This window comes from Chiloscyllium plagiosum, chromosome 34, assembly GCF_004010195.1.
Source record: "Chiloscyllium plagiosum isolate BGI_BamShark_2017 chromosome 34, ASM401019v2, whole genome shotgun sequence".
NCBI lineage: Eukaryota > Metazoa > Chordata > Chondrichthyes > Orectolobiformes > Hemiscylliidae > Chiloscyllium > Chiloscyllium plagiosum.
The window spans coordinates 7,195,837-7,218,024 of NC_057743.1; the positions used below are offsets into that span (position 1 = coordinate 7,195,837).

At 43.0% G+C, this 22,188-nt stretch overlaps 1 protein-coding gene across 1 annotated transcript in view; it reads right to left on the reverse strand.

Annotated features, from left to right (window-relative positions):
• Positions 1 to 22,188, reverse strand: part of nphp4 (nephronophthisis 4) — a 431,885-nt gene that overhangs the window by 82,514 nt on the left and 327,183 nt on the right. Inside the window, exons 16-18 of the mRNA XM_043675534.1 lie at positions 16,812 to 16,990; positions 15,883 to 16,043; positions 9,924 to 10,104 (exon numbers count right to left, since the gene is read on the reverse strand). Coding sequence (XP_043531469.1) covers positions 9,924 to 10,104; positions 15,883 to 16,043; positions 16,812 to 16,990 — 521 coding nt within the window. The remainder of the gene's footprint in view (positions 1 to 9,923; positions 10,105 to 15,882; positions 16,044 to 16,811; positions 16,991 to 22,188) is intronic.

The following is a 22,188-nucleotide window of genomic DNA, read 5'->3' on the forward strand; positions in this document are numbered from 1 at the left end:
CAGGCTGAGACAATGGGTCGGCCGGGGCAGTCAGGTTTGTGGATTTTGGGCAGGAGGTAGAAACGGACGGTGCGGGGTTGTGGGACTATGAGGTTGGAGGCGGTGGATGGGAGATCCCTGAGGTGATGAGGTTCTGGATGGTCTGGGAGATGATGGTTTGGGGGTGGGAGGTGGGGTCATGGTCAAGGGGGCAGTAGGAGGAGATTTTAGATTTTAGATTAGATTACAGCGTGGAAACAGGCCCTTTGGCCCAACAAGTCCACACGGACCCGCCGAAGCGCAACATCCCATACCCCTACATTTACCCCTTACCTAACACTACAGGCAATTTAGCATGGCCAATTCACCTGACCTGCACATCTTTGGTCTGTGGGAGGAAACCGGAGCACCCGGAGGAAACCCACGCAGGCACGGGGAGAACGTGCAAACTCCACACAGTCAGTCGCCTGAGGCAGGAATTGAACCCGGGTCTGAGACGCTGTGAGGCAGCAGTGCTAACCACTGTGCCACCGTGCCGCCCACTCGAGGAGGTGTCCGCGAGTCGGCGTTTGGCCTCAGCAATATAAAGATCGGTACGCCAAACTACCACCGCGCCTCCCTTGTCTGCCGGTTTGATGGTGAGGCTGGGGTTGGAGCGGAGGGACTGGAGGGCTGCACGTTCCGAGGATGAGAAGTTGGAGTGGGTGAAAGGGGTGGAGAAGTTGAGGCGGTCAATGTCACGGCGGCAGTTGGCTATGAAGAGATCGAGGGCGAGTAAGAGGCCAGCACGGGATGTCCAGGTGGATGGGGTGTGTTGGAGGCGGGAGTAGGGGTCGTCAGAGGGTGGGCGGGAGTCCTGGTAGGAGAAGTAGGCACGGAGGCGAAGGCGGTGGAAGAATTGTTCGATGTCTCATCGTGTGTTGAATTCGTTAATCCGGGATCGTAGGGGGATGAAGGTGAGGCCTCTGCTGAGGACTGATCTTTTATCCTCAGAGAGGGGTGGTCTGGAGGGATGGTGAAAACACGGCAGGGCTGGGAGTTAGGACCTGGGAGTAGGGGCGGGGTTAGGCGCGGGGGCAGAGATCGGCGCGGCGTAGAGACACATTCGGCGTGGTCAGTGTGTAGGCGAGTGACGTCACTGGGAGCGGAAGTAGATAGCTGCAACGGCAACTCTGGGGGCGGAAGTGGCTGCGGCGAATGCAGAAACGGTTTTGTTCCCGGTGGCTGTGGGCCCCAGGGAGGCCGCAAATCTGTCGGCGATGGTCTTCCTAGCGATCATGGAGGCAGTTGTCTGGGCGGCGATCGTGGAGGTTGCATGGTCGGTGGGGGCGGACGTGACATCATGGTTCGCGGCGGCGTTTGCTGCAGTGGCCGTGTGGTTAATGGCACCCGAGCGCTTCCGGATTTTTCAATATCCATCAGAAATTCACCTGCACCTCCACACACATCACTTACTGCATCCGCTGCACCCAATGTGGCCTCCTATACATTGGGGAGACAGGCCGCCTACTTGCGGAATGTTTCAGAGAACACCTCTGGGACACCCGCACCAACCAACCCAACCGCCCCGTGGCCGAACACTTTAATTCCCCCTCCCATTCCGCCAAGGACATGCAGGTTCTTGGCCTCCTCCATCGCCAGACCATGGGGGAAGAGTGACTCATCTTCCGCCTCGGAACCCTCCAACCAGAAGGGATGAACACAGATTTCTCCAGCTTCCTAGTCCCTCCTCCCTACCTTTTATCTTAGCCTGCTTGGCACACCCTCCTCATTCCTGAAGAAGGGCTTATGCCCAAAACGTCGATTCTCCTCCTTTAATGCTGCCTGACCTGCTGTGCTTTTCTAGCAACACAGTTTTAAGCTCTGATCCCCAGCATCTGCAGTCCTCACTTTCTCCTAATCCTTTGGCAAGCCCTATCAACCTCGGGTATTGAAATTTTCACAGTATTATGTGGCAGTGTTCTATATTTCCACAACACTTCCTGAAATCACTGCGAAATGAACTAACTCCAATTTAACAGTATGTCCTCTTAAGCTGGATTCTTCCACCAGAGAAAATAGTTCCTATTCTCTGTATCACTTTCTTTATTCATCCTAAACCCTTCAGTTATACCATGTCCTAATCTTTGATACTTGGGAGTATAAACCTGATGTATGCATTTAGTCCTCAAGTCTTAATCCTATCAGTCCGTCTATCATTCTGGCAAATCTATCCACTCCTGGGACAATGTGTTCTCTCTTCCTCCATGTAAAAGCTTGCTAAACTCTGTGGTCTTCAGTCTCTCCTCCTTTCTTTCCTTCCTGTTCATTTTTCACCTCAGCATTTTAGTGAGACCCACATTGACTTGATGAATGCTGTGTAAATAAATTACTATTGTATTTGCTTCAGTGCCATTGGCAATTTGAACACGAGGAAATAAATCACAGTTCAACTTCAATGCATGTTGATTGAATGTTTGAATTTGCACCATGCGTTCTTCTTCCAAGGACAGTGTCTGTCCAGTACAAAGCTCACACAGTTTGCACACTGGGAAATGAATACTGTAAGTCACACTAATCCATCCAAATCATGTATACACCAAGCAAATCACTGCAGAGCTTGCACGCCTGAGTACAGCAGAATCTGTTGAATTAGTGGAACCAGTAGAGCAGAAGGGCAGGTCAATTAGATAATAAGGAAGAAGAGTCGGAGGCTGCAATTCTTATTAGATGCACACCCTTGGCAGAAAGTAGCCAATTTTCTGTTTTTGTCAGTCACATTGAACCTTTTAGCAGTCATTATTTTTAACATGATTGGTTAGCCTTCAAGCCTTCACACTAAATAATGAAAAAGAAAGCTGTTGTCTCCATTTGCTTTCACCTGTCCCTCAGGACCTGCTGATAAAATACTTTAATATATTAAATGTAATTACTGCAAATAATGCATTCAAAAGCATTCAGTTGTCATTGAAGTGTTCAATCAACCATAATCATATTAAATGCAGGGGAGGCAGGCTGGACAGGCTAAATGGCCTTCTGTTCTTTCGTCAGGGGAGCAGACAGACATTCCTGTGGCTGAAGACATGACTCCAGGATGGTCTGTTGTTTCCCTGGTACCAAGGTTGGGGTATCCTCAAAGGGGAGGGTGATGGGTTTGAGATCATGGTACATCTTGGCACCAATGATATGGGCAAAGTGAGGAATGAGATCTTGCATCAAGAATTCAGGGAGCTGGATAACAGGTTAAAAAGCCAGATCTCAATGGTTGTAATCTCTAGATTATTCTGGGTGCCATGTGCTTGCAAGTTTAGAAATAGGAAAATAGCACAGATGAATGCATGGTTCAAGAGTTGGTACAAGAGAGACGGTTTTAGATTCCAGGTTCACTCAGACCATTTTTGGGCAAGGTGGGACATCGACAAAGGGGACAGTCTACACCTGAACCACATTGGCACCAACATCCTGACAGGCAGGCTCACTAATGCTGATAATGTGTTGCTGGAAAAGTCCAGCAGGTCAGGCAGCATCCAAGGAGCAGGAGAATCGACATTTCGGGCATGAGCCCTTCTTCAGGAATCTTACTAATGCTGATGCAAGGATTTTAAACTAGTCTGGCAGGGTGAGGGACACAGAATGTCAATGAAACAGACATGTCATGCTCCGGCAAAGGAAGCAAGTCACAGCGAGTTCAGCTATGTTGAGTCTCAACACAGGAAGGCAAGGTTGGATGGTCTTTACTTTAATGCCATGAGTGTAATAAGTAAGACTAGTGAGCTAATAGCGTGGATTGGCACATGCAAGTATGATATTGTTGCCATCATAGAAACATGTTGAGGGGAGGGCTGGACTGGGAACTCAACATTCCAGGGTATAGGATCTTTAGACAAGACAGAGGAGGGTGTAAGAAGGGTGGTGATGTAGCACTATTAATTAAGTAGACAACTACTGCAATAAGGAACGATGATATCTTGGAAGTGTCCTCAAACAAGGCTTTATGGATAGAATTTAGGAATGTTAAGGAGGCAGTCACTTTACTGAGAGTGTATTTTAGGCCCTAAAGAATCAGCAGGAAAAAGAGAAGCAAATATGTCGACAGCTCACACTTGGGTAATACTTGGGTAATTATACTAAGGGGATTTCAACTTCCCCAACATTAATTAGGATAATCATAATGTTAAGGGATTAGAGGGGTGAATTCTTCAAATGTACCCAGGAGAGTTTTTTTTTGTATCACCATGTAGAAAGCCCAAAAAGGAACAGTGCAGTGCTGGACCTGGTCTGGGGCAAGAAACCAGACAGTGTTTGATGTGGCTGTGGGAGAACATTTAGACAATGGCAAATGCAACATGTTACGGTTCCAATTTGTTCTGGACAAGGAAAAAGATGGCCTGCAAAAGATGGCTTTGGTTTGGGGCTGGGGGGGCGGGGCAGTGAGCAGGTGGGCGGGGAGGGCGGATTTTATTAGAATAAAACAGTATCTAGACTTGGAACAGCTCCTTGTGGGTAAATCTAAATAGAGTAATGGGGGTCACTCAAAAAGTAGCTGGGGCAAGTACATGTGCAAAATGTGCCCTTTAGAGGGAAATGTAGGAGCTTGAGTGTCTATGATAATTTAGGACTGAATAAAGAGGAGAAGTATGGCTTTTAGCAAGAACAAAGGGAACAATTCAGTTACGGTCCCAGAGGAATACAGGAAGTGCAGGAGAGAACTTAAGAAAACAATTAAATGAGCAAAAATATAGCATGAGAAAGGACTTGCGAACAGGATTAGGGAGAATCCAAAGATATTTTATAAATACATTAAAGGGAAGATGTTAACCAGGGAAAGAGTAGGGCCCGATAAGGATCAAGGAACAACCTGTGTGTGAAGCCACAGGATGTTGGAAGGGTGTTGAATAGACACTCATCTTTGATCTTCACTCTGGAAAAAAACATACGTATGGAATTCAGCAAAAGGGGCTGTGAGGACCTTGCCCAGTTTGACATCGGAAATGGGGAGGTATTGGTAGTTCTGTTGGGCTTATAAACAGACAAATCCTCTGGCCCAGATCAACAAAGAGACCTTGGAGTGCAGGTTCATAGTTCCTTAAAAGTACAATATCAGGTAGACAGGATAGTGAAGGCTGCATTTGGTATGCTTTCCTTTATTGGTCAGAGCATTGAGTATAGGAGTTGGGCGGTCATGTTGCGGCTGTACAGGACATTGGTTAGGCTATTTTCGGAATACTGTGCGCAATTCTGATCTCCCTCCTATCAGAAGGAAGTTGTGAAACGGGAAAGGGTTCAGAAAAAATTTACAAGGATGTTGCCAGGGTTGGAGGATTTGAGCTATAGGGCAAGGCTGAATAGGCAGGGGTTATTTTCCCTGGAGCGTCGAAGGCTGAGGTTTATGAAATCATGAGGGACATGGATAGGACAAATAGACAAGGTATTTTCCCTGGGGGTGAGGGAGTCCAGAACTAGGGGGCATAGGTTTAGGGTGAGAAGGGAAAGATATAAAAGGGACCTAAGGGGCAACTTTTTCATGCAGAGAGTGGTCTGTGTATGGAATGAGCTGCCAGAGGAAGTGGTGGAGGCTAGTACAATTACAGCATTTAAGAGAGTTGAAACTTTATTGCTGGAACAGCACAGCAGGTCAGGCAGCATCCAGGGAACAGGAGATTCGACGTTTCGGGCACAGGCCCTTCTTCCTGAAGAAGGGCCTGTGCCCGAAACGTCGAATCTCCTGTTCCCTGGATGCTGCCTGACCTGCTGTGCTGTTCCAGCAATAAAGTTTCAACTTTGATCTCCAGCATCTGCAGACTCACTTTCTCCTCCAGCATTTAAGAGACACCTGGATGGGTATATGAATAAGAAGGGTTTAGAGGGACATGGCCAAGAGCTGACAAATGGGATGAGATTAGGATATCTGGTTGGACTGACGGGTCTGTTTCTGTGCTGTACATCTCTATGACTCGATAACTGCAGCCCAAGCTGCTGTGGGACGTAAGGCAGGAAATTGCAGGGGCTTGGACACAAATCTTTTATTTCTCTCTGGTCACAGGGGAAATGCCAGAGGACTGGAGGGCAGCTGATGTGGTTCCACTTTTTAAGAGGAATGGTAAAGATAAACCAGGAAATTACAGACCAGTGAGTCTCACCAATCAGTGGTAGGGAAACAACTGGAGAAAATTCTGAAGGAATGAATTAATACCCACTTACAAAGCCACGGGTTAGTTAGGGATAGTCAACATGGCTTTGTCAGAGGGACGTCAAACCTCACAAATTTGTTGGAATTTTTCAAAATGTGATCAAGTGTGTGAATGAGGGAAGTTCAGGTGATGTATGGATTTATATGGATTTTAGCAAAGCTTTTGACAAGGTCCCACATGGGAGACTGATTGGGAAGATTAAAACACATGGAATTCACGGAGACATGGCGTGATAGATCAGAACTGGCTTAGTAATAGGACACAAAGGTTAACAGTAGAAGGCTGTTTGAGTGACTGAAGGCTGGTGTCCAACAGTGTACCACAAGGATCAGTACTGGGACCCTTGCTGTAATGTACGTAAATGATACAGATGATAATGTAGGGGAACTGTTAAGCAAATTTGCAGACAATACCAAGATTGGTACAGTGGTTAGTAGCAATGAAGATGGTTGTAGGTTACAGGAAGACATAGGTGGGTTGGTGCTGAAAATGTGTTGCTGGTAAAGCACAGCAGGTCAGGCAGCATCCAAGGAACAGGAGAATCGACGTTTCGGGCATAAGCCCTTCATCAGGATTCCTGATGAAGGGCTTATGCCCGAAACATCGATTCTCCTGTTCCTTGGATGCTGCCTGACCTGCTGTGCTTTACCAGCAACACATTTTCAGCTCTGATCTCCAGCAGCTGCAGACCTCACTTTCTCCTCATAGGTGGGTTGGTCAAATGCGCAGATCAGTGACAGATTGTATTTAACTCTGATAAATGTGAGGTGATGCACTTTGGAAGAAGAAATAAGATGAGGGAGTATTTAATGAATGGCAGGACACTGGGTGTCTTAGAGGAACAGAAGGATCTTGGGTTAATTATTCGCAGATCCTTGAAGTCAGCACAGCATGTGAATCAGTTATGTCATGGAGTATAAGAGCAAGGAGGTAATGGTGAAGTTGTACAGAACGTTGGTCAGTCCACAAGTGGAGAACTGTGCGCAGCTCTGGTCATCTCACTACAGGAAGGATGTGACGACACCAGAGGGGGTACAGAGAAGGTTCACCAGGATGTTGCCTGGGATGCAGTAATTGAGCCATAAGGAGAGCTTGGATTATTTTCTTTAGAGCATAGAAGACAAAGGGGGAGCATGATTGAGGTGTATAAGATTATGAGGAGTATGGACAGGATGATAGAGAACAGCTGTTCCCCTTTGTTGAGGGATCAATCACGAGTGGGTGTATTTTTAGGGTAAGAGGCAGGAGATTTACAGGAAGTTTGGCAAAACTATTTTTTAAGTCAGTGGGTGGTGGAAATCTGGAATGTTCTGCCTGGGAAGAGGATGGCGGCTGAAAACCTTATAATCTTTAAAAATATTTGGATGAATACTTCAAATATCATAACATTCAAGATATGTGACAAGTGCAGGAAATTGGGATTAGCGCACTTTCAGTGGTAGTTATGTCAGTGTAGGCTTGATGGGCCAGAGGGCCTTTTCTGCGCTGTAAGATTCTATGAATCTACGTTCCCATTATAATTAACAGTAGTTCTGAACACTGGCAAAGTAATATTAATTGTACCTGCAAAAATTCAGATGACGATATCAAAGATATCCTGAGAAAGGGTCACCACTGGACCCGAAATGTTAATGCTGATTTCTCTTCACAGATGCTGCCAGATCTGCTGAGCTTTTCCAGAAACTTGTTTTTGTAAGTGAATAACTATTCTGATATAATCTAATAAACCCCCTCCCCTCCTTCCCCCTTTTATTGCCAATTCAAATCAAGTGCAGGCAGGTTCAAAAGCCCACCTCTATTCCCAAAACAACTCAAGCCACTCCCAAAGCAATTAGCATTCTATTGAACCTACTCCCATTTTAAGTCCCACTCACCTTAACCCCATACCTTCATCAACATCTATTCACCCTTTACCCACTCACCCTTACTTCTTCACCTCCCCACCCATTTCCACTTCAGGAACTCTCTAGCCCAACTGTAAGAGTTGGAATCCATTGAATACCCCATGAAAATCCCCAATGAGACAAAACTGACTTTTCAAACCATCTGTATAAATAGTCAAGCATCAGTAATACAGTTAGGCAGTTGACTTGCAGCCAAGAGCCCCTAAAATTCTCTAAGAAATAAAGAGATATTAGAACTGTTGTTAACCGATGTCTAAATGGAATTTTTAAAAAATGGGAGATGAAGGTAACATTTATCATTCTAGACTACTCTTAAATGGTATGAAATGTCTTCTATGTTTTTATCTATCAGATAAGCTTTCTGAAGGTATTCCATACTAAAAAATGTTAATCTTTTACTTGACAGATTTCCAGTTCGCAGAACTAACAATCTGGTAAACAGTGTTTCTAGGTGAATTGACATAAGATATAGAAGCAGAATTAGGCCATTCAGTCCACTGAGTCTTTTCCAACATTTGATCATGTCTCATATGTTTCTCAAGCCCATTCTCCTGTCTTCCCCTGTAATCCTGGATGCCCTTACCAATCAAAAATCTATGTCTTAAACACACACAATGACGTGGCCTCCACAGCCTTCTGTGGCAATGAGTTCCACAGGTTCACCACTTTCTAGAAGAAGAAACTCCACCTCACCTCATTTCTAAAGGGCTGTCCCTTCACTCTGAGGCTCTGTCCCCAGGTCCTAAACTATCCTTCTGATGGAAACATCTTCTCCACATCCACTTTATTCAGGCCTCTCAGCATCATGTAAGTTTCAATGAGGTTTTCCTCATCCCACTAAACTCCGTTGAATTCAGAACCAGAATCCTCAACCACACTTCAGATGACAAGCCCTTCACTTCTGCGAACCTCCTCTGGACTCCCTCCTAAGTCAGCACATCCTTCATTAGGTACAGAGCACAAAATTGCTCACAATATTCCAAATGCCGTCTGACCAAAATCTTATACAGCTTCAACTCTTGTATTCTAGCACTCTTCAAATGAATGCTAACATTGCACTTGCCTTCCTAAGTGCAATAGAATCTGTATGTTAAGCTGAAGTGAATCCTGAATGAGGACTCCCAAATCCCTTTGGTGCTTCGCCAAGACCTTTCTCCATTTAGAAAATAATATACATCTCTAAAACGCAAAACCTCACACTTTCCCAAATACCATTTTCCACTTCCTTGCCCACTCTGTTATCTTGTTCAAATCCTTCTGCAGCCCTACCTGCCCCTCCACCGATCCTTGTGTCATCTGCAAAATTCGCAACAACACCCGCAGTTCCAATCACTGCACTATCATGACCCACCACCACAAATACAGATACAACTTATGCTTCAGCAGCTAATGATGGAATATAAAGCAGGCAAAAATCATATAACGGACTCTTCTAACCTCTAGACTACTTTTCATATCTCTTATGCAGTAGTTGTTAAAACTTGACACTGCTAAATTCTGGCTGCCTCCATGCAAGTTAAAACAAAATGAATTGGGATAAAGCTGTCATAGTTCCTACAACATCAGTTGCATCCTTAATAGAGGCAGGAGGGTATTAGAGCGATGATCCCTGCCCCCATCCTCAGGAGGATGACCAAGGGAGGAAATGGAGGAGTGGAGTAGCCTCTTTATTCCAATCCAGCCTCTGCTTGGTCCTGTCAGGTCTGTGACTATCCAACTCTTTATATGATTTTGTTAAGTTTCCTAATCCATTATAGCAGTTTAAAATGCCTGTACGCTAATCTTTGCAGGAACAATTTCTAGATCTGTGTTATTAAATCATCTTTCTTTTCATAGGGAATGAAGATGTCAGAAGTATATGTTTGCTCACCAACATTCCCCAGTCGCATATGTAGTTTTCCCTTCGTTATTGTTGTCATTCCATAAGGCTTGACAGTGCCATGCTTGGTGATATTAGCCAAAGCCATTGGTACATCTGGGGTGTATTCTGTGGTTATGACTGGCAGCTCGTGAGAAACCTGGACTGCTGTATGACCTTGGCGTAACAAATACTGTAACAATATGATGCTGTCGTTAGCTTATTCTGTTCAATGTTGCATTAAATCACATACAAAATAGGACTAACAAACACACATGTTTTGAGCTAGGCAATAGCTAAAGGAGAGAATAGGGCCCCTCAAAGATCAGTAAGGCAGCCTTTGTGTGGAGCCACAGGAGATGGGGGAGATACTAAATGAGTATTTTGCATCAGTGTTTAGTATGGAAAAGGACACCAGGAAGATATAGAATCTAGAGAGATAGATGGTGACATCTTCAAAAATGTCCATATTACTGAGAAGGAAATGCTGGAAGTCTTGAAATGCATAATAGTGGATAAGTCCCCTGGACCCTAGAACTCTGTGGGAAGCTAGAGAAGTGATTGCTGGGCCTCTTGCTGAGATATTTGTATCATCGATAGTCACCGGTGGGGTGCCGGAAGACTGGATGTTGGCTAACGTGGTGTCACTGTTTAAGAAAGGTGGTTAGGAAAAACCAGGGAACTATAGACCAGTGAGCTTGACATCGGTAGTGGGCAAGTTGTTGGAGGGAATCCTGAGGGACAGGACGTACATGTATTTGGAAAGGCAAGGACTGATTAGGGATTGTCAACATGGCTTTGTGTGTGGGAAATCATATCTCACAAACTTGATTGAGTCTCTTGAAGAAATAACAAAGAGGATTGACGAGGGCAGAATGGTAGACGTGCGCTTTATAGACTTCAGTAAGGCATTTGACAAGGTTCCCCATGGGAGACTGGTTAGCAAGGTTAGATCTCATGGAATAAAGGGAGAACTAGCCATTTGGTGACAGAATTGGCTCAAAGATAGAAGACAGAAAGTGGTGGTGGAGTGCTGCTTTTCAGACTGGAGGCCTGTGACCAGTGGAGTGCCACAAGGATCAGTGCTGGGTCCACTACTTTTCATCATTTATATCAATGATTTGGATGTGAGCATAACAGGTATAATTAATAAGTTTGCAGATGACACCAAAATTGGAGGTGTAGTGGACGGCAAAGAGGGTTACATCAGATTACAACAGAATCTTGATCAGATGGGCAAATGGACTGAGGAGTGGCAGATGGAGTTTAATTCAGATAACTGCGAGGTGCTGCATTTTGGGAAAGAAAATCTTAGCAGGACTTATACACTTAATGGTAAGGTCCTAGGGAGTGTTGCTGAACAAAGAGACCTTGGAATGCAGGTTCATAGCTCCATGAAATTGGAGTTGCAGGTAGGTAGGATAGTGAAGAAGATGTTTGGTATGCTTTCCTTTCTGGTTCAGAGTATTGAGCACAGGAGTTGGGAGGTCATGTTAAGTTGTACAGGACATTGGTTTGGCCATTTTTGGAATATTGCATGCAATTCTGGTCTCCTTCCTATCAGAAGAATATTGTGAAACTTGAAAGGGTTCAGAAAAGATTTACAAGGATGCTTCCAGGGTTGGAGGATTTGAGCTATAGAGAGAGGTTGAATAGGCTAAGGCTGTTTTCCCTGTAGCGTCAGAGGCTGAGGGGTGACATTGTAGAGGTTTATAAAATCATGAGGAGCATGGATAGGATAAATAGACAAGGTCTTTTCCCTGGGGTCGGGGAGTCCAGAACTAGAGGGGATAGGTTTAGGGTGAGAGGGGAAAGATGTAAGAAACCTAAGGGCAACTTTTTCACGCAGAAGGTGGTGTGTGTGTGTGGAATGGACTGCCAGAGGAGATGGTGGAGGCTGGTACAATTGCAACATTTAGAAGGCATCTGAACGGGTATATGAATAGGAAGGGATTGTAGGGATATCGGCCGGATGCTGGCAGTTGGGACTAGATTGGGTTGGCATGGATGAGTTGGACCAAATGGTCTGTTTCTTGCTGCACATCTCTGTGATTCAATATGATGCCGTTATTCTTTATACTTTTACACTTATTTTTGAGGACTTCTGAAGTTTGTTGATCTGGGACCTGGGTGAACAAATAAAGTTACAGAATGGTACTTCAACCAAATACAATGCATAATTCATAATGAGGCAGGACTAAGTTAGAATAATTAATTCAGCACCAATTAAATAAAGGTAAAGACAGAAGGGATTAAGAAAGAGAGAGAGTATGAGAGGGAAAGGGACTGAAAGAAAAACATTAGTTTTAAAAAATCTCACATAATAATTAAAATCAGAAGGAATTCGACTTCTAGCGTAACTAAGATTTACCACTGCATTAAAAATCCACTTATACATGTTTAAGCAAGCCCAAAGATTTTTAGATTACTTACAGTGTGGAAACAGGCCCTTTGGCCCAACAAGTCCACACCGCCCCGCTGAGGCGCAACCCACCCATACCCCTACATTTACCCCTTACCTAACACTACAGGCAATTTAGCATGGCCAATTCACCTGACCTGCACATCTTTGGACTGTGGGAGGAAACCGGAGCACCCGGAGGAAACCCACGCAGACACGGGGAGAACTAATCTAATCTAATCTAATTTTATGGCGAGTTTTATGAGAATTTTTTTGTTCATTCACAGGATGAGGGCATTGCTGGCTGGACCAGCATTTATTGCCCATCCCTAATTGCTCAGAGGGCAGTTAAGAGTCAACTACATTGTAGTGTGTCTGGAGTCACATGTAGGCCAGACCAAATAAGGATGACAGTTTCCTTCTCTAAAGGACATTAGTGATGGGTTTTCCCAACAATCGACAATGGATTCATGGTCATCATTAGATTCTTAACTCCAGATTTTTTACTGAATTCAAATTCCACTCTCTGCCATAGCAGGATTCAAACCCAGGCCCCCAGAATATTATCTGGCTCTCTGAATTAACAGTCCAGCAATAATATCACTAGGCCATTGCCTCCCCGTAATAACAAAATTCACTATCAAGTAAAAATTACCACTTGCCCAAATTTCCTTCATTGGATTTTTAATGGAGTGGCAAATCTTAATGACTGCGAAACAATCTCGGTGCTCCAACTTCCACTCTGCTCTAGGTTTGGGTCGAGATTAGAGTGGTGTTGGAAAAGCACAGCAGATCAGGCAGCATCCGAGGAGCAGGAAAATCAACATTTTGGGCAAAAGACCTTCATCAGGAATGAGGCTGAGAGCCTCAGAGGTGGAGAGATAAATGGGAGGGTTTGGGTAGTGAGTCTCTTCTAGTACAAGGAAGTGGAGACGCTGGTGTCAGACCGGGGTGGACGAAATCACATGACACCAGGTTATAGTGCAACAGTTTATTTGAAATCACAAGCTTATAGAGGGCTGCTCCTTCGTCAGGTGAAGTGTTACTTCACAGCAAATATTATTCCTACTCTTAGAATTTCACAAAAAATGTTCACCTCAAAAAGCCCTCCATCCAGACAAACAGAAACCAGTTAAACCACTTAGTGTGGAAGCGAAGGTGTCAGCTGCATCATCAAACATAAGCTTTCAATTCACTGTGAAACATTAGAAGTTTTATTTGGCTTTTAACTGAAAGGATACTTTAACAATTAGGAGTGAATTATAACGAGTGTGAGTTGATGATAGAGCTCAAACGTATTTTATAAGCATTAATAATTGAAAAGAATAACAGTGGATAATGAAAAGCCTGATTTAAATTCATCTTTCACAGAAAACACACTTTAGAATGCAAACTACATGTAAATATAATCATTTTAGCAACAGAATTCTTCTTGGCATTATTTGAGTTCTTTTTCTCTTTTTGCTGCTCTCATTTAAAAGGCGTGCTAGATCCATCTGCAGCAAACAAAGCTGTGAAGCTTCACATAGCATTTCCCTCAGTAGTACTGCGATAAAAGCAGTTATTGATGGAAAAATACAAGCAGAGTATTAGGAAAGGACTCTTAAGTCAGGAGGTAGAAAAAAATGACTGCAGATGCTGGAAACCAGATTCTGGATTAGTGGTGCTGAAAGAGCACAGCAGTTCAGGCAGCATCCAAGGAGCTTCGAAATCGACGTTTCGGGCAAAAGCCCTTCATCAGGATGAAGGGCTTTTGCCCAAAACGTTGATTTTGAATCTCCTTGGATGCTGCCTGAACTGCTGTGCTCTTCCAGCACCACTAATCCAGAATCTTAAGTCAGGACCCCAGCCACTGCCTATGCACTGGATTTCCTGTCAGGAGTGATCATTGGTTCTTTTAATGAGAGAGGAAAATCACATTCCAATAGGTGTCTTCTTAAAACTGGCTAGACAATAGGGCAGATGGTGGCTCATTGGTTAGCATTGCTGCCTCACAGCACCAGGGACCTAGGTTCGATTCAGCCTTGGGCTGTGCGGAGTTTGCACATTCTCCCCATGTCTGCAATGGTTTCCTCCAATAATCTAAAGCTGTACAGGCTAGGTGGATTGACCATGGGAAATGCAGGGTTACAGGGCAAGGGTAGGGGGTGGGTCTGGGTGGGAAGCACTTCAGAGGGAGTGATGTGGACTTAATGGGCTGAATGGCCTGTTTCTACACTGTAGAGATTCTATGGTTCTGAGTATAGCCTTGCTAAAGAAGGATGAAAAAAATAAAAAAACAAAATTTAAATGAAGAAATGATGTAAGTGAGAGAACAGCAGATCAGATTCTGGTCCTTTATCATTCCTAACATGCCTTGTTTTTCTACAGCAATCTGAGCCTTTAAGCTGCCACATCTGGAGACAAAACCTGCCCAACAGATTTAAAATACACTAATCTACTGATACCTGTACTGACAGCTGGTGCTGAAAATGTCTGCGGTACTGTCTCACACACTCCATGGACTAACTGCCCCCTCCTATCCCCTTATGTCCTCATGTTTTGAAATCATTTCTCATCACCACTAACTCACTTCCTCAGGACCCCCTAAACTATGGACCTCCTATGGACCCCCTAACTATGGAGCCCCCGTCTCTTTTTGTTCCTCAGCTTTTAGAACCATTGCTTGACATTAAGTAAATTTACATTGTCCTCTCTTTCCTACTTTGGCAGTTGTCTTTCCTTTCGGCCTCAGGCCTTCACTTCACTTGCTCAGTGAAGATTTTAAATTTTAAGTACGAACACAGACATGCTGAAGAAATGTTCAGATGTAGCCTATTGATTTGTAAGTCTTTTTTCTTTGAATCTTGGCATAACTACAATGCATAACTCAGACGCATTAACATGGACCATTTTACGAGGAAGTAACAAGCAAAATGGATAAAGGGGAACCTACTGATGTTGTGCACTTAGATTTCCACAAGGTTTTGACAAAGTGCCACATCAAAGATTGCTGCTAAAAGTAAGAGTCCCGAGCATTGGGGTGACATCTTCACATGGATAGATGGTTGGTTAGCTAATGGGAAGCAGACAGTAGACATAAATAGATTATTTTTGGGTTGGCACAATGTAACCTGTGAGTGCTACAGGAATCAGAGGTGGGGTTTCAAGTATTTACAATCTTCATCAATGACTTGGATGAAGGGATCAAATGTATGGTTGCTCAATTTGTTCATCACACATATAGGTAGAAATGTTAAGTTGTGAAGAGGACAGAAGAATGTTTCAAATAGATATAGATTGGTAAGGAGAGATGGTAATAAAGTGGCAGACGTGGTAAAAATGTAGGAATGTATGAACTTGTCCATTTCAGAGGTCACAATCAGATCAGCCAAGTTCTTACAGAATGGCAGATCAGGGGAACAATGATCTACTCCTACACCTCACTGAAATATCTCAGTATTTTATGGATGAATAATGTCTGGAGTTTTTAAGTGAAGGACATCGATGTAGTCTGATACTCAACTGTGCATCAACAAAACAACTTGCATTTACATTGTGTCTTGATGCCATCCAGAAACGGGGCTTTACCTTCAGTTCCACAGTTGCTGTGCCAATCAGAAGTAAGGATTCTGCATCCCAGACATCAATCTGCAATGTCTGCGTGGCCAGATATTGCATAAACCGTCGCTGTTCTCCTTCCTTCATATAACTCGGCTCCACCATGAATTTCAGCTCCAGCCCTGGAGAATCTGCATACAAATGGGAATCAGTGAGGACAAGTTGTATACACTACATGTCATTTAAATACAGGATAAACAACTCTAGAAAGGTCCTGGTGAAAATTTCTGCTGCAAATGATCCTATAAAATTCAAAAGATGAAACAATGCGTAATAAGATTCCCTACTTTTAAGATTTGATTTTCCAGTCTAAGGACAGACCTTTCAAATGCATACATCTGTTTTGTTGACATTTGTAGCTCCAGACATGAAAATAAACTAATTGAATCCCATCATACCTCTCCATCGAAACAAAGTGCACCACCCTCAAGAAATACTCATAACATTAACTCTATGGAAGGAGGTAAGGGGTAGAAACAGTAACTTATTGAGATGAATTAAGCTAACACCCAACTCATAACTGATCTGAGGTTCATACTTTACATGGTCAGTTGTGGTGACAACCATAATTTTTCTTCAAACATTGAATGTGCATTCTGTTAGATAAAGTAATTTTATTTACAAAGTACATTAAGCAAGTAGTGAACAATTCAGTTAGCAAGGCATCAGCATTAATTCCTGTTAACCTGGTGGTTAGAGTGTGTTATTAACCCTCATTAGAAGCAGTTACAGTAAATAGCATACAGTGAATAGCAAGTTAATTAAGAGCATGAGGAAGACAGGAACAGAAGGGGTAAAGGAATAAGGATAGGAGGAAGATGTTGTGAAGAATTAACTCTATCATCCAGCTGTTAGAACTAAGGGCCTTTTTTCTGCTATAATTAACTTGTAATACTCACCTAAATTACCAGTACCATTTTTGTTTAGTGGTATAAGAATAAAAGGTGTAAACTTCAAAGTTTTCTTTTGTGAGTTGCGCAACTTGACAAGTTGCAGCTGCTGTGTTGTTACTGGTGAGAAGCGATAAAACTGGAAGGTGAAGTAGATTGATCCTGGTTGACTACTGTCCTCAGGTTCTCTGAATAAAAGCAAAGACAAGGACTTACTGATAGGGCAGCACCCTTTACTCAAACAGTTGCACACATCAGATGGTCAACTTCCATTCATTTCTTACTTTGATGGCCAATGGGATAGATGCTAATTGTTCAATGTAAAACTAAACTACAGAGAGTTAAGTTGTGAAAGGCACCGACAGAAAGTGCAGCCTCATTTGACTTTAAATTTGCATTCTGAATTATGTTAAAATGCAGACACACCTTTGCTTATATGTATACATGAGGCAATGCCACAAATCAGTGAAGCATTCATAACAGTCACATTTATCAAAATAAACTTTTACATCTCCAGACAATTGAGTCTCATTTCTATTTCAAACAAGATGACCTGTTAATCAATGAAGTAGAGCACATACTGATGAAAGTTAAAGGGAAGGCTTTTTTCAAAACACAAGATATTCAGATATTGAAATCATATTCCAAAACATAACAGAAGAGTATGCCAACAATTGTTCACTATTTTTTAATGCATTATAGCATTTACTCTTTTGGGAAAAATGCTGTAATGTACATCAACAATGCCTCAGAGAAAAACAAATTCAGGGTTAGGAGGACACAGGAAAACTTTTTCCTTGCTGGAAATAACAAAGGTTAGTGTTTTGTGACCCAATTAATTCCTTCACTTGGAAATGAAAGTCTCTAGTCTGAGGTTTCTATTGAGATGGTATCCCTTTCAGCCTGTAACAGGTGTTGTTTAGTCATTGCCATTACATTTTGGCTTTTCTTTTTGTCCACAGTATACTTCAGGAGCTTCCAGCTGTAACTGTTCTTTGTATCTAATCACAACAAACAGACTTGATACGTATTTAAAATTAATTCTATTCCTCCAGCTTTTGCAGAATACTCCAATGTTAAATTAAGGATGAAAATAAAATTATATTTATATCACTCTTTTAATGTATTCAGGATATCCCAAAACACTCTACAATAAAGATTATGCTTTTGAAACGCAGTGACTTACAAATAGCGAAACACAAGAGAAAATCTTTTGTACACAGCAAAATGCCGCAAACAAATACAAACTAACGACCAACGATTCAGCTTTTGGTGGTGTAGGATGGAATGTTTCCCAGGGCACTGAGAAAATTCTCCAGCTCTTCGCTACAAAGTGCCAAGGAACTTTGAACATCACTGACATTAGCATTAATGTTGGCTCAGGAAAGTTGAGCAGACCCTCAGTGAGCACTGGAGAACTAGCTGAGTCTGCACGCTGAATTTAATTCACTTCAGAGATGAAAATACTAACACTGAACTAAGGCCGGTATATCAGTTCTTCATGCAGAGTGAAACCTGACATACATTTATTGCTAGATTATTGCAGTCTAAGATTTCATTAGTAGCAAGATAACTAAACTTATTTTTTTAAACAAATCTCTTTCATACTGTTCAATAAAGCATAGAAAAAAATTTAAATGTAGAAACTGATGTTTAAGATGATTTACGACTCGTTTAAGTGTTTGGGCTTTCGATGTTGATTACTGGGCTGAGTTATTAGATCAATTTGTTCACTTAATACTGCTGAATTACAAGCAAGCAGATCTTTGTAGGAGAATATATTATTGTCAATTTAACGCAGGGAGCGTTGTTAATTATTGACACAAATTGCATCTGACCAAGTCGTCGTAGTGGTGAGACAGTTTTCATTCCTAACTGTAGATTCATAAAATATTAAGGGAATGCTACATCTTTAGAGATAATCTTCTGGCGTACTGCCTCTGTTGTGTGTCCTGATATTTTAGAATTAGAACTCAGGGTTGGGGATTTAGTGTCTCAATGAAAGAAGTCATTTGAGCTTTGGATCTATGCCTCTGAGAAGACATCTAGGCTCAATACCATATATGTAATTTATTGGGAAAAAAGTCTCCACTTCCAGTTTTGAGCACTTTAATTAAAGAAAACAAAGGTGTCTCTAAAAATTGACCATTGTCCTCATTGCCTATGGCTAGAATGCACTGCACTCTTCAGTGTCAGGTTTGGTAGCAGAGGAGTATTTAATTGGTGGGTGGGAGATTAGATTAGATTAGATAACTTACAGTGTGGAAACAGGCCCTTTGGCCCAACAAGTCCACACCGACCTGCCGGAGCGCAACTCACCCAGACCCATTCCCTTATATTTACCCCTTCACCTAACACTATGGGCAATTTAGCATGGCCAATTCACCTGACCTGCACATTTTTGGATTGTGGGAGGAAACCAGAGCACCCGGAGGAAACCCACGCAGACACGGGGAAAATGTGCAAACTCCACACAGAGAGGCAGGAATTGAACCCGGGTCTCTGGTGCTGTGAGGCAGCAGTGCTAACCACTGTGTCACCGTGCTGCCCAGGGGGACCCCAACCTCCATCCAAATTAAACCCATGATTGAATGACCCCTTCCTTCCCTTCCACCAGTCAAGGCCTTACATGACCATGTAACAACCAATTAAAGGGCCAATCCAATGACTGCTCGCAATAACCCAATTCAAAGTGGGGAAGACTCCATGCTGGGAAAATCGCAAGTAAACCCATGCAGTGGGTTATTCAAAGTCATCAATGCCTAATCAAAGGATCCGGCATCAGAAAGGGGAGTCATGTTCTCTTCCATCATTCCCTACCCTGTAATTCCTGATCATTGGTGGCCTGGAATCTCACAGCCATCTGAGTCACAGTCCAGTTACATGTCTGAGTCACACATCACCACCATTAAATACAACCCGACAGCACAGTGAATTCGCTGACTGTGACAGTGCTGAACATGCCTCATTAATCAACACCTCTGTTTGAAAGTTTCCTATTATTTTTTCACAGCAGATTTAAAAATGAAACTTCAATAGAATATGGTGGAATACATATTCTGCCTATCCCCTTATCTTCCCACATCGTCCAGCAGCAGAGAAGGGATTCAGAATTATCTTCAAATCAGTATGGCGTGTAACTCAGAGAGAAGTTCAGAGCTGATGTTGTTCCCATGTGTTTGTTGCCTTTGTTCTTCAAGATAGTAGATGAAATGGATTGGAAGGTGCTATTAAAGAAGACTTGAGGAGTTGCTGCGATGCGTCTTATAGATGGTACAGTGTGCACTGAAGGTAGAAGGACTGACTCTTTCTTAAGATTGCGAATGTAGTTCCACTCAAGCAGACTGCTATTTGCTGGTTGGTGTCAAGCTTCCTAGGTATTGATGGAGTTGCATCCATCCAGGCTAGTGGGGAGTACTCCCAACTTGTACATTGTAGATGGCGGACAGGCTTTAGGGAGTTAGGAGGTGAGTTTCAGTGGTAAACACCACCATATTGATCGTGGAGAATTCAGTGGTGGTAATGTCAAGAGAAGATGGTTAGATTCGTCCTGTTGGAAATGGACATTGCCTGATACTTAGGTGTTATCAGTCAAAGCCTGAATATTATCCAGATATTCGGCACGGTGGCACAGTGGTTAGCACTGCTGCCTCACAGCGCCAGAGACCCGGGTTCAATTCCCGCCTTAGGCGACTGACTGTGTGGAGTTTGCACGTTCTCCCCGTGTCTGCGTGGGTTTCCTCCGGGTGCTCCGGTTTTCTCCCACAGTCCAAAGATGTGCAGGTCAGGTGATTTCGCCATGCTAAATTGCCCGTAGTGTTAGGTAAGGGGTAAATGTAGGGGTATGGATGGGTTGCGCTTCAGCGGGGCGGTGTGGACTTGTTGGGCCGAAGGGCCTGTTTCCACACTGTAAGTAATCCAATCTAATCTAATCTAATCTAATATTCCTAAATGGAATCACAGACTGCTTCAGTATCTGAGGAATTGTGAATGGTGCTGAACATTGTGCAAAGATAAGTGAACATTCCAGTTCTGACCTTATGATGGGCCTAGTTCACTACCCTGAAAACTCCTGCACGGATGTTTTGAGGTTGAGATAATTCACTTCTAATAACCACAACCATCTTCCTTTGTGCCAGGGCTTTTATGATAAATACAGAACAAAGGAAATATCCATCAGCATATTTCTGACGTTGCTGCACATAGCAAGCACAGTAATCCCTCTCCATCTGTCAATAATCCTGGTGGTGAATTGACAACTCAACATACTGGTACAGCTCTACCTTATTTAATGTTCAAAATCATTCATGCCGAGCATCATCTTCCACTCTGTCTCTCTGGCCTTTCTTAAGGTCAGTTACGCTGAGCAATGCAATAGTGGAGCTTATCAGCAATGATAACACACCCCTGCAGCTATGTTCACAAATCCTACCAGACAGCACGCTAAAGATTTAAATTGACCTTCTACTTCTCTCAATTTCCAGTTTCCTTCATACATCATAGATTTAACTTTGTAGAGACAGTCCAAATTGAGCCATTTGTGTCACTTGTTCCTGTAAGAATATTAAATTGAAATGTCACAAGGCGAATCCCACAATTATTCACTCTGTGCTACTTTAATTTGCTTTCTCCAAAGTTCTGTAATGATAAGTTCCAAATACGCTATGCTCAAATCTAAGAATTTAAGAAATATTAGAAGCAGCCCCCTCTGAGCTGTTTTAATTTTTACTCATTCAAGGAATGCAAGCATCACTGACTGTGCCAGCATTTATCACCCATCACTCACCGGACCTAAATCAGATGGGACAATGGGCCGAGGAGTTCCAGATGGTATTTAATTTGGATAAATGTGAGATGCTGCATTTTGGAAAGGTAAATCAGGGCAGGAGTTATACACTTAATGATAAGGTCCTGAGGAGTATTTACTGAACAAAGATATCTTGGCGGTGTGGTGAATAAGGCGTTTAGTACACTTGCCTTTATTGGTCAATGCATTCAGTATAGGAGTTGGGAGGTCATATTGTGGCTGTACAGGATATTAAGTCAGGCCACTTTTGGAATACTGTGTTCAATTCTGGTCTCCATGCTTTAGGAAAAATGTTGTGAAATTTGAAAGGGTTCAGAAAAGACTTACAAGGATATTACCAAGATTGGAGGGTTTGAGCAGAGGCTGAATAGGCTGGGGTTATTTTCCCTGGAGGGTCAGAAGTTGAGGAGTGACATAAAAAAGGTTTATAAAATCATGAGGGGCATGGATAGGCTGAATAACCAAAGTCTTTTCCCCAAGGTAGGGGAGTCCAAAACTAGACAGCATAGATTTTAAGGCGAGAAGAGAAAAAATTAAAAGGGAACTAAAGGAGCAACTTTCCATGCAGAGGATGGTGCA